The sequence below is a fragment of the Guyanagaster necrorhizus genome (genome assembly GCF_019112545.1).
Source record: "Guyanagaster necrorhizus MCA 3950 unplaced genomic scaffold BT62scaffold_57, whole genome shotgun sequence".
In the NCBI taxonomy this organism is placed as follows: domain Eukaryota; kingdom Fungi; phylum Basidiomycota; class Agaricomycetes; order Agaricales; family Physalacriaceae; genus Guyanagaster; species Guyanagaster necrorhizus.
The window spans coordinates 137933-148497 of record NW_025064936.1 but is presented as its reverse complement, the minus strand read 5'-3'; the positions used below and the strand labels follow the sequence as shown (position 1 = coordinate 148497).

The 10565-nt window shown below is 40.2% G+C and overlaps 2 protein-coding genes across 2 annotated transcripts; both read left to right on the top strand.

Annotated features, from left to right (window-relative positions):
• Nucleotides 1-6468: 6468 nt before the first annotated feature.
• BT62DRAFT_820520 (uncharacterized protein) lies at nucleotides 6469-6687 on the top strand (the record flags this gene model as incomplete). Its single annotated transcript, XM_043182354.1, has 1 exon — nucleotides 6469-6687. A coding segment is annotated over one exon (219 nt), but the record flags the coding sequence as incomplete, so codon positions are not given.
• An 883-nt stretch (nucleotides 6688-7570) lies between these two features.
• BT62DRAFT_861919 (uncharacterized protein) lies at nucleotides 7571-7720 on the top strand (the record flags this gene model as incomplete). The annotated part of the gene is made up of 1 exon (XM_043182501.1): nucleotides 7571-7720. A coding segment is annotated over one exon (150 nt), but the record flags the coding sequence as incomplete, so codon positions are not given.
• Between the last annotated feature and the right edge of the window lie 2845 nt (nucleotides 7721-10565).

Sequence of the window (10565 nt, the reverse complement as noted above, 5' to 3'; positions counted from 1 at the left end):
GACAGGATCTTCTTGTGTACTATATGCCCATTTTGAATAGTAAATCCTAATTCAAGCACTTTGGAGTCATCTTCAGTGGGAGAGGGTGCCTCTGATGCCTTTCCACTCCCACTGCCTTCAGCTTCATCAGGCAGAGGTTGCCTGGCAAAGAGTTGGTGCATTGGCTGTGCCCACAGGTTTTGGTAAGGGTCTCAGGGCTGAGGTTGGCTCTGTGTAAGCTGAGATGCTGTGCTGCAGATAGTGGAGGTCATGAACATGTATTGTGACAATGTGCTTTGAATTGATAGTGTCATGTAAACAGCCTGGTTTGGTGCCACACTCAGTGTCCACAGCATCAGTGTGATGTCAAATCTGGACTTATATGCTGGTAGTGGCACTAGCTGATGTCTTAAATATTTCTGATTATAAATAAGAATGGCCTACTTAGTGGCTACATATTGAATAATGTCCATGTGCTCAACTCTGTCAGCAGTGGTTTACCTTAGTTCCATGGATGACACCAACCAGGTGTCATCCATCCATAAGCTGGCTGCCCCTTCCTGGTACAGCTGTAAGAACTCTCTCTGGCACTTCTTCTGCATCTTCCTTGCTAACTCTTCTTCTGTTGGATGTTTCATGAAGGTGCTCCTCCACTCAGAGAGGAGGTCCTCCTCCCTGTCATCCTCTTTGACCTCGGCCTCAGTTTCCTCAACAAGGGAATTGTCATCAAGTGGGTTGTAGGCTTCTGAGTCAGCCAGGCTGCTGCTGCTGGATCCTAGGCCCAGCATCATCTGGTTCAGGGCAAGGAGAAGGCTGTCACTCTCATCACTGCTCCTCCAAGGCCTCCTCTCTTGCTGCTTCTGCCACCACTGCTCTGCAATATCAGTGGAAGTTTCAGTAGAATCAGGGTCAGAGGAAGAGCATTGTGATGCACCTGTCCAGGAGTCACTTGAGATCTCTGATGGGGTCAATGTGCTTTTCATTGCCTCTGAGCTCTCCCCCCACACTGGGTAGGTCTCTGTCCTGGCATGGAATATCATCAGTCTTGGTGATTGAGTCAGTTCCATATGATAGCAGATGGTCATCATCGAGGTCGAGCAATACTCATTGGTGGATATCATCTGTGTGAAGAATGTCTTTGGAGGCTATGGCCCAGAGGTCATAGTTTGGGTCATCAGAAGTACTGAGCTCTCAGAATGAGGTAGGGGAATCAACAAGTGTGTAATCAATGATGGAGGTTCCAGGGCTTTCTGAGCCTCTCCTCCAGTTGTGCTACTCTTGAGACTGGAGGTATTGCCCAAAGAGGGCATCCTCACAAGCTGTCTTGTACTTGACATACATCTGCTCCTGGACATACTCAGCAAGAGAGTTGTTATATTGAATTTGGTCCTCTGGAGGGAGGACTGGGTCAATGAGGTCAGTCAGTTGTACTAGGCTTGATGAGTCCAGTATGCTTCTTGCTTGGCAAGCCTCATGGCATCTCTGGCATCACTCCACTCACTCAGCTTCTCAGACAGCCCATTGCCAAAACCTCCACTTGCAGCTACTGTCATCTCTGAAATATGGGTCATCAGTCCTGATAATCCCTGTGCAGTTTCCTTCACTGTCAGTACTCTGGTTTTTGATGTATAACTCAGCAGAGAAACTCTCCCTACTTCCTGTAGGTGTTGCATATAGAGATCCATGGTTGCTGTTTGATAGAGGACTTCCATTCTCTTGAGCCACCCTAAGGGCATCAAGAGAGTCTCTGGCACAATGTCCAATGCTGGGCTCAGAGGGTGCAGTTGAGGGGGTGGCCCTCATCATATGGATGCTGCTGGAGATGTCCAGTTGCTCAACATGTGGGACTGACATGTAAGGTCTTGGTCTTCAAAATTCCATAGCCCAAGGGTTGCTATCATCTCTGATGATTGCCATCAGAGGTTGGAGCAGGTATCAGTGCTCTTCTTCTTCCTGAGGATGCTCCAGAGGCATGTCCTCAGAGTCAGTTTTGGATATGGTTCCTTCCATGGGCTGAAAGGAATTTCAGGCAGAGGGAGGGATGTTATAGAGGGGGAGATCAGGGGTGACATTACATAGAATGCATTGGTGATGTGCAGAGTACATGTCCAGCCCTATAATTTGCAAATTCTGCATAACACACTAGAATATGCTACTAACTGAGGATCATTAGCCAGTAGAGGACTATAGCTGAGGCTTTGAGCTGATAGTCATGCTAGTCACCAATACTAAGTCCAAATTGGACTTTGTAAAAATAACATGGCCTAAGGATAAAAATCCTAAGTCAGGTTTGAACTGAGAAAAGTTCTGCACCACACCTTGAAAAATACCAAGTCCAAGTTGGACTTAAAAATGGTACCTCAAATAGGGCCAATTCTACATGCCACTAAGACAAGTATATTCTAAGACAGCTAGAGGAATAATACCATAGCCAGTTGTGGAGTATTGAGTAAAGATAGCATCATCCAGAAGCAGTAAGAAGAGAGATCCAATGATCTGTGGCTAGCACTCTGAGTTTTGACTCAAATGCCTAAGTCCGAATTTCCTAGATATCAGATGACCTAAGGGACTTAGAATTGAGAGGAATAGAGTGGATAGGACCTGTTGACCAGGCCTGACCGGGCCTGATCGATTGAGCTACTAAGAATAACTCAGAGGATTAAAACTCTGAGTAGACAGAAAGGAGTTAGATACCCACAGGCACTGTAGGCTTAAAATAAAGCTGTGCGGTGGCCAGGCGGGTCTGGGCAAGCCTAGGGGAGTCCAGGAGTGCTGCCATTCCAGAATAATGGCATGATTCCGCTTTAAACAGGAGAAATATTATTTTGAATGCTTTATTTATAGATTCTGTACCTGTTGTTGGTGTATAAAAGAAGGGAATGGGGGGAAAATATGAAGCAAGCGACCCACCCCCACGTTCAGGCCTTCTAGCCCACTGTAGCTAGTCCCTGGGACAACGGATTTTGAGTTCTGCTTCGACTTAGTGATTTATTTAAGTTGCTTTGTCACTTAGAGAGAGGATTAGATTGGAATGATAACTATATTTTGGGTTTCAGATTAATTTGGGTTCCAAACTATAAGGGTTTCAGCATCAGAATACAAGTTCTTCAGTTTTGAGGACCGCTAGCCAGCCAAGAGTGCAGCTAGTCAAGCCTAAGTGCTTGATAGACTTAGTATTTGGGTTTTGGAGTTTATTTGGTTTTGGAATATTCTAAGTTGGTTTGGAGTGCAATTTTGTGTTGGTTCTAAGTCCTAATTATACTTAAACATTGCTATAAACTACTCTCATGAGTATTGCATCTTTGAAAAGCAAGATAGAGTTGAATAACTGTCTTTATTGACTGTTTCTTTGATTTTACTTAAGACTGCAAGAGTGCTTCTATTGTACTTGAAACAACTGACCTCAACTGTATTTGGTGATTGTGTATTGAGTGGTTAGGTGTTGGTGTTTGAGAGTTCATTCCTCATTCACCTCTCTTAGTCACTTAGCCATTACCAAGTATATCATCATATTAGTGCTCCATTGCTTAAGCTATAGTGAGAGGAATGGTTCTTTGTTTTAAAGGCAGGATGATACTCACTGCTCAGCTCTCTTGATGCCTTGGTGGATCTAGATCCAGAAAACTGAAATTTGGTGCCCACAAACCCATAGTGCAGTACACTGGTATACAACTACAAGCTGACATTGCAAGCTCCCAAATTGCATGAACTGAAGATTACAACCCCTAAATCCTTCTGAAGAACTTCAAAGAAAAGATAGTCAATCTTGCATGTGAATGATGCAAAGTTCTATCAGCCCAACTAGACAAAAATCTGAAAGATCTCAGAATACAAAAAGTTAAGATCTTAAACTCTACAGACAGCACAGAGAAAGATAAGATAAAAATTGCCTCAGAACTAGACAAGTCACTCTATAAATTAGAATATTCCAAGAAGGAATAGCAAAAGCCCATATGATATGCCATCCAGCAGATAGTACACAAGTCAATGAGCAAAAAGTGGACCAAATTAGGAAAGGCAGATATTATAAAAGATACTATTCTCTCTTTAAAGATCTCTGGGATGACACCAGCACAATTCATCTTATGGTCTAAGGATACAGCAGGACATGCCAGGAACTACTATGAAGCTCTTAAAGACATAGAGGTCACTGAACATTCTGAACAAGAGCTTGTCAATAAGGAGGTCTTTTAAAACATTAAGGTTAAATTACCCAAAGAAGCTCAGAATGAAACAAAAAACAACATAGAGGAGAATAAAATCCAGACAGCACTCTGGAAGTCAAACAATGGACAAGCTCTAGGACTTGATAGTATACTCTTTGAGTTCTGAAAAATACTCTATGAGTGCTACATCACTAATAATAAAAATAACAACCCTGCATTCAATATTATTGGAGTGCTGACTGCAATATACAGAGACATACAAGTGTATGGTGTATCTCCTGGTACTGGATTTTCTGATAGATGGCTATGCCCCATTTATAAGAAAAATAAATGTGATAATACAGCTAACTATCAGCTAATCATCTGTCTTAACTCTGACTACAAACTATTTACAATATTTATTAGTGACATTATACACTTTGATCAAGCTGGCTTCATGAAAGATTGTAGTATTCATGACCAAACTCATCTAGCACAGTGAATTATTCAGCTTACAGAGATCACAGAGATAACAGGACATGAAGAGCTAATAGTGGCTCTAGACCAAGAAAAACCCTATGACCACATATCTCATGAATATCTATAGAAGGTTCTTTAGAAGTTTGGGTTCTCCAACAAATTTATAAACACTATTAAATCTCTATATAGTAATTCAATGACCACTGTCATGATCAACAGTAAGCCAAGCACACTCTTCAGAGTAACATAAGGGGTTTGACAAGGCGATCCACTCTCATGCATCCTCTTCAACCTAGCAATTGAACCACTAGCTGCAATGCTCTGTAACTCTAAAATTCATAGAATATATGTCCCAGAAGCTACTGAGAAACTCATTATATCTCTCTTTGCAGATGATACAACTGTGTACCTATTGAAAGATGATGATTTTATGATTCTGACACAGACCCTTGAAAAATGATGCAAAACTTCAAAAGCAAAATTCAATATGAGTAAAACTGAAATTATACCAATTGGATCAAAAGTCTTTTGAAGTAAAGTTATTATAACACAAAAGACTAGACCTGATCAGAACTCTATTCTGGCACATATACATATAGCTGCCAATAGAGAAGCAACATAGATAATTAGTAACTTCATTGGAAATGAAATTAATAATACTGAACTCTAGACTCCAATTATTGAAAAGATCAATGATCAGCTTGCAAAATGGCAAACCAGCCATTCTACCTTGTAAGAGAAACATCTCATTGTACAGATAGCTGTAGATGGCTGCATATAATTCTTAATAAAAGCCTAAGGTATGTCTAAACATGTTGAAGACAGACTCACTGTTAGACCTGCTTGACATATGATAGGAGCACATGATAAACTGGTACTGTATCATATTTGTATAGTCACACCAGAGTCCACTGAATATATTTGAATTAGTGTATCAAGGTATTTCACAGAACAAGCTTGAGAAGAGATAAGTGGTGTAGATAAACTTTAGCTTGAAGCTGGGGTACTACAGTAAGAGCTAGCCTACTTATATACTGGTTTGTAATGATAAATATAGTCTTACATTATTATAGTTTCTATGCATCATAATACTATAGTGTCTGGTTGTTGGATATAAAACAAATGGGTATTGTCTGTTGTTGAGATGGCCTTGACACTGTCATCACAGTTCATCTATTGTGCCCATCTCCATCACATGGTGATCATCCAATGACCTTAAGCACCCTATGATAAGATAGGTGCTTGATAAGATATGATAAAATAAGATAAGAAAAGGAAAAAAGTGGAAAAAACTGTAACACTCACTTATATCATTTAAAACTTTCTCTGGAATGATGCTAGAATCCTATCCATCAACCTTGACACACTCTGTCTCCAAATTGAAGAAGGGAGACTCAAGCTCTTAGACCTGTAAGCAAAGAATAAGACTATCACACTTACTGATCTGAAAACATACTTACATTCGATAAAAATTGCCTAAAATAGGCATTAGCTGAAGATATACTTCTTGCTATGAATGCTCAGAAAAGTGGACCAAAAATAAGTGATTCTAAATGAACTAACTATTTTCTCTAAAAATAGAACTCTAACATAAGCTAAGGTTCAACTCTATCAGAAGCATCAAAAGCTATGTATGGTAAAAGCAGCAAGAATGTACAACCTCCAGCTCAAATTCTTGAATCCAACACAAATAGCAAAACTAGAAATGCCAATTTGAGCACATATTAAACTGAAAGACAACAGACACCAATACAACTGCAAAACAAAACAATGTCTGCAATCAACTCATCAAGTTAAGATAGTTTATGATACTATACAACTTGCAAGAAGACTGAGAGCATGCTAACATACAAAAAGATAAAATTGTGCCTGCTCTGGCTGTAAATCAGATTGTAGAAGTGGATGTATAAATCCACATAAATGTGCAGAACCTGGCAGACTCATGCTTGATGACTTGGATCCAATGTGGATCTCTCAGCATGAATCTGAAGTACTAACCAGCACAATTCAGCCTGGACAATCTCAAAAAAATGACTGCAGGGATGAATCTGAAGGCAGAATACTCTTTAGCCCAACTACTGCACCAAGCTCAGAGAAAGACTATTTCAGATTATTTGATGCTCTAATTGTTAACACTGAACAGATACCAATAGATAACTGTGATGAAGCTACCAGACCTATCATAGTGCACATATGTGGGTTCCAACCTAATGCAACTACAGACAACACTCTAACAGCAGGAGGATGTGCATACTTTCAGTATCTGGACACAAGAAACTTTATCTTTAGAGTGGAGGGATCAGCACAAACTGCAATACTGCTAGCTATCCTATACACTGCACAAAAGTGCCATCTCAACACAGAACTCCAGGTTAATATTAGCTCCAAAGTGTTAATCAAAACACTAACCAATAATCTTGAAAGTAGAGAGGACAATACTTGAAGTAACTACTCAGACAAAGATTTAGCAATAGCTGTTGTAGCACAGCTCAGAATGAGAAAAGAAAAGACACCCTTCTCTCTATCAACAACTAAATCACAGAAAGAATGTGATAGTCACCATGCTGCTGAAATTAGCAGCAATGGGTTAACTCCAATAATCATCAACAAAACTATCAATAAATTGAACATATACTAGTAGACTGCTCAACATCAGAGTGACAGCAAATTTGGGACATAACAGAGGAACTATAGCTACAAAAACATGATCACTGGCCTACACTCTCACTGGGCATAATTCTAAGTAGTGGATGCAGAACCTTTAAAAATGTGAGACCAAAGACTAAAGGAATAGAATGAGCTTTCTGCATTCTTGTTCTAGAAGTGGCCTTTCTTATATGAAAACTACAATGTGAATGACAGATTGTAAGAGAGAATAACCCTGAGCTGTGTTTAAACAAAGATGAAGTTGCAGGTAGATGGTGCAACATGATGAATAAGTGCTTCCAACATGACTGACTATTGACAGATTTGGCCTAAAAGTGATGAAAGAACAAGTCATGCTTGATACCTGGAATGGGTTAATCTTTGAACAAAATGGAGAGAAATTGCTGGATGACTGGATCTGGACAGCCAGAGTTTTAGTGGATACCAGCTCTCACCATAATCAGAATAGACAAATGAGACTGAACTCAACACTGTCCCTACAAGGTTATGTTTTCTGAACATTTCCCTAGATGGTCCTTTTCTCATAATGCGAGATGCAACTCCCTTCTCTCCTCTGCCAATACTCAAGGGCAATTTAACCTTGTTAATAGGCTCTCACTGTAGCACCACAAAAATAAAAATAAAATAAAATAACTGTCCACATTATTGTATTGTTCTGAACAAAAACTTGTTCTCCAAAAATAGTACTATGCCACTCAAGATCACTATAAAGCTCCTTCATCCCTCTTGCACTGTATATCAAATGAACTTGGATTCCCCCACCATCTTCTATTATTGTCTGAGGTAGGCCTTTTTACCTTTATGACATTTGATCTTCTAACATGTATCCTAGGATGAATTTATGTTAGACATAGAAATAGTATGATACACATACATTCACTTACCTATTTGATATTCCTTCCTTTTTTAGCATGTCACACCATTCTGCACATCTCAGCTTTCAACTATAACACTGAAATGTGAGTACCTCCTATACATATCTATCCTTGACTGTATTTACTTATTATCTATATAGTAATATTATGATATTTTATCCTAGGTAAATAACATAGCTTTCAACTATAATGCTGAGATTAATGTTATGACATTTTATTCTAGTGTCTATTCTCTTCTGAAAATTTTTTTCTTGTTCACCATGTCCATGCTCCTACCTCATCAACTCCAACAGGTTATGGGCTCTGCTACCAGCATGTCCATGACAACTGAAATAAAGCTAGTTAGCACAACAAAGCTTGCAGATGATGAATCAAACTGGGTGGCATTTTCAGAGAAGCTCACCACCAAGTTCCTGGACAAGGGCCTTGGCTGGCACCTCTGAGGAACAGCTCACATACTCCTGCACCCTGTCAAGCACAAGGGAAACTTCTACTGGTCCTCTGATACTGCACTTTCACATTTACTCTCAGATGACAACCTGGATAAGCTGGAGGATAAGCTGGAGGAATATGAGCAAAAAGAGGCAAAGATGCATAATATCATTTACAAAGCCATTTCTGACTCTATCTTCAATGAGATCAAAGGCAAGGCAACAGCTGCCCTCATCTGAAGAAAGCTCATTGCTGTCATGACTGGCAAGAGTGATCTCATGTGAGAGCACCTCCTTACTCAGCTTGGAAACATGGCATGCCCTGATGAAGGCAATATGCATGAACACCTTGCCAAAATGAAAGTCCTCTGTGAATGAATCAAAGGGATGGATCTAAAGATTGAAGACAATCAGTACACTTTGATAATCCAAAAATCACTTTCACCTTCCTATGATCATATCTGTTGCACCCTCTCTGCTGCCAGCAAGTTTACTGGAAAGACCCTGACATCAGACATCCTAGTTGCAGCCCTACATGAAGAATGGGATGAGGAGATTGCATCAAAGGCCACTGCTGAAAATATAGCAATGTCTGCTCAATGACAGAGCAAAGGGAAGGGCCAGAACTCTGGAGGGAAGTTGAAGAAAAGACCTGATTGATCTCATCTCAAATGCACAAACCCAGCATATGGTAAAACTGGCCACCTTATTGTAGATTGTTGATGTGAAGGCAGTGGAAAGGCAGGACAAGGCCCAGCTTCAAAAAAGAACAAGGCTAAGGAGAAGAAAAAAGCAAAAGAGTCACCATCTGCAGCTATTGATGAAAGTGATGATGAACATGTTATTGTCATTATAGCTGATGACAATAATCACAAGAATGTGGCATTAATATGCATATCTGACTATAGAGCTGAAGGTGATGCCTATGTGGCAAAAGGAGAGAATGTTATGGCATTAGCAGATTGTGGAGCATCAAAAACATACTCACCTGAATGTCAGAGGTTCAAAAACTATACCAAAATTGAACTGAAGCCCATCAAAGCTGTGAATGGCCAAGTTTTCTATGCAATAGGAAAAGGGAATCTTTGACTACCACTTCCCATGGGAAAGGGACAGAAACCCACCATTGTGAGTTTTTGAAATGCATATCATTCACTAAAAATGGCCTACACCCTTATATCACTCTCACAAGTCAGTCATGCTGGATTTCTCATCCATATTGAACCCTCCAACCACACCATGTACATCTGCACACCATGGCCAGATGCTAAGATCATTGCAAAAATCTCTGAAGCCAGTGGCTTATACATAATCTCAACCCCAAATGCACAGCAAACTACAGCAGCCAAACCAGATGTTGCTATGATGGCAGGTACACTCAAGGTGAACATCACTGAGCTACATAATGTTTATGCTCACCAAAGTCACACCACCCTTTGCTGCATGTATATTGATAGCCATATCAAAGGAATCAAGCTTGATCTTAACTCTAAACCAGAATTTTGTGAGACCTGTGTGAAGGCCAAAGTGAAGCACAAGCCATTCCCAAAACAAGGCCAATATGAATATGTCAAAAATAGCAGTGACATGATTGTCAGAGACCTGATGGGCCCAATGTCTGTGGCATCACTAGGAGGAGCCCACTATGCCTGCACATTCCATGACCTACACACTCATGAATCAAAATCCAAATACCTATCAAAGAAATCAGATAGCTTTGGGTCATAAAAACATTATGAGATATGGATGAAGGTTCAGTGAGACATAGAGGTCATCAAGATACTTGGTATGGATTGAGGGGGAGAATTCACTAGCAAAGAGTTTGGTCAGCATCTCAAATTGAAGGGGACTGTTTGACACCTTAATGTACATGATTCCCTACAGTCAAATGGGATTGCTGAACATTCAAATAGCTATCTAATGGACACAACTAGAGCTTTCTTAATCAGTTCAGGGTTACCAAAATACCTCTGGGCTGAAGCCCACTG